The 1,935-nt window shown below is 48.8% G+C and overlaps 1 protein-coding gene across 1 annotated transcript in view; it reads left to right on the top strand.

The window, feature by feature from the left end:
• Positions 1-896: 896 nt before the first annotated feature.
• FUCA2 (alpha-L-fucosidase 2) overlaps positions 897-1,935 on the top strand; it is a 13,977-nt gene continuing 12,938 nt past the window's right edge. The window contains exon 1 of the mRNA XM_026084305.1: positions 897-1,032. Coding sequence (XP_025940090.1) covers positions 897-1,032 — 136 coding nt within the window. The remainder of the gene's footprint in view (positions 1,033-1,935) is intronic.

Raw genomic sequence — 1,935 nt, 5'->3', positions numbered from 1 at the left:
GAGAAGCAAAGTCACATCTAAAGGAATGAACGTAAAAGAAGACACAGAGAAAGTAGGTCAGCATGGAATATAAAAGACAAGTATGAAGAGGCAGGCAAAAAAGAAGAAAAAAAAAGAAAGGCTCATATGTGTGATTTTCAAAGTACATTTGTAAATCAGGGTAATGTGAGCTGTCAGTCAGAAAGAATGATACCATGGAAGCCAGAATGCTTTTTAATTAGCCTGCAACTTAGTACACTCTTCAAGGCATATAACTGAAAATATTAAAAAATGATGTGCATTTCTTTTTAATAGCCATTTAACTGTTTTTGGACAAAGTGTAATAGTTGTGGTTAATGGCTCTGGAAACTGAAGTTCTACTTCTATAGATCAGGAAAAGCCTCAACAGTAAAGCGTACACCTCTCCCAGATGGAAAGAGATTGCTTCAGTTGCCTGCCCATTTATTTTTCAACTGTTCTGATGAGATTGCCAATGAAATTTCCATTTGTGCTGATGATTCTGGAAAGGTAGTATTTGCTCATTAAACCAAACTATTTCACAAAGGCCATTCAAAGACAACTAGGGTCTGATCCAGAAGTTTGTAATCCAGGTATCAAGAAAGACTGAAGAAGCAGTAGCCCGAGCTAAAAAGATGCATCTTTTAAAGTACGTGTCTGCCACCATGACCTGCAGCATAAATGTGAAATGTTAGCTACCAAAGCAAGGGAGCTTCAGTACAGGCTTCCTCCAAAATCATTCTAACAAAGAAACCTCTCCTTGATGAGTCTGGGGCTACCTTTTCGTCCTGGAAGCCATAACCACCTGGTGGGCTGAAAGGAGGTCTGCAGAGCCATAAAACTTGCATCCTTTCACGCTCTGCCAGGGAAATAAAGCTCTGTGGTGGGACATTGAGTCCATGGTGGGAAGGAAGCAGGAAGGACAAAAACAGCAGCCCGTTGAGGCCACCTCAGAACCTTGGGTAATTGACCAGCAGCTTTTCAGGTCAGCACTGATGGAGAACGATCTGAATTTGGGTTCTGAGGAACAGGACGGTACCTAAGCGTGGCTGAGCACTAACAGCTCCTGACAGACAGTCCTGGGGAAGGAGAAAGTGGAAGCAGAAAGATAGGATGTTGTCCAAGGTAGAAGGGGGTCGCTTTCTTTTCCTAAAATCCTCTTCAGCTGACTATTTGTGACACAGCAGCTAGATAAAACAGTACTGATTGACATGAAATCCGTGGCTTACATACTTTTTCATCTAAAACCAGGGGAATTAGGAGGTTCTGTCATGACAGTTTAGAAGAGGTAAATACAGAAGAAGTGAGACTTGGGAGATAACAGAGAGGGGCAAAGACAGGAATTACTGGTGCAGAATTAGTGCCATTCATCCACAGATGGCAAAGACAAGTAAAATTTGGGTTGGTGGCTTGCTCCATGCTGTGGTTTGGGAGATGTGAGGAGGCTGGGGGAAAGCCCGGCCCCCCCAAGTGCCTGTACGGCTGTGGGTGCCTGTGGCCACAGCCACCCTGTCACTCTCCTCGCCCCCCAGCCAGGGCCTGGCTGAAGGGCACAGTGCCTTTGCTGTCACCCTCAGGTGCAGCAGGAAGCCGCACAGACATGTCCAGTGAGGGCTGCCTTGCCCACGTGATGCTCGTGGTAGGAGCGGATGGGTAGAACCAAAGCCCACCCAGGGATTTTCTCTCCGAGGTGCTGAGTCTGCCAAGCGTGTTGATAACAGCGACACCGCCTTTAACGCATAAATATCAAAAAATGGTCTGGGCACGCCCGCCCACCACAACGACTCGACCCCCCGCCCGGCGGCCACCAACATGGCGACGATGGCGGCGGCAACCCCGCCTGGTCCGCGCCGCGCGGACGGGGCGAGGCGGGGCGGGGCGGGGCCGTTCGCGTCCGGCGCGGCGTTGTAACGGCCGCCCCACCGCGCAGCCTCCCCT

Source organism: Apteryx rowi, unplaced genomic scaffold, assembly GCF_003343035.1.
Source record: "Apteryx rowi isolate R43461 unplaced genomic scaffold, aptRow1 scaffold_633, whole genome shotgun sequence".
Lineage (NCBI taxonomy): Eukaryota > Metazoa > Chordata > Aves > Apterygiformes > Apterygidae > Apteryx > Apteryx rowi.
Note: the sequence above shows the minus strand (reverse complement) of the source record. Positions and strands in the feature narration are given on the sequence as shown.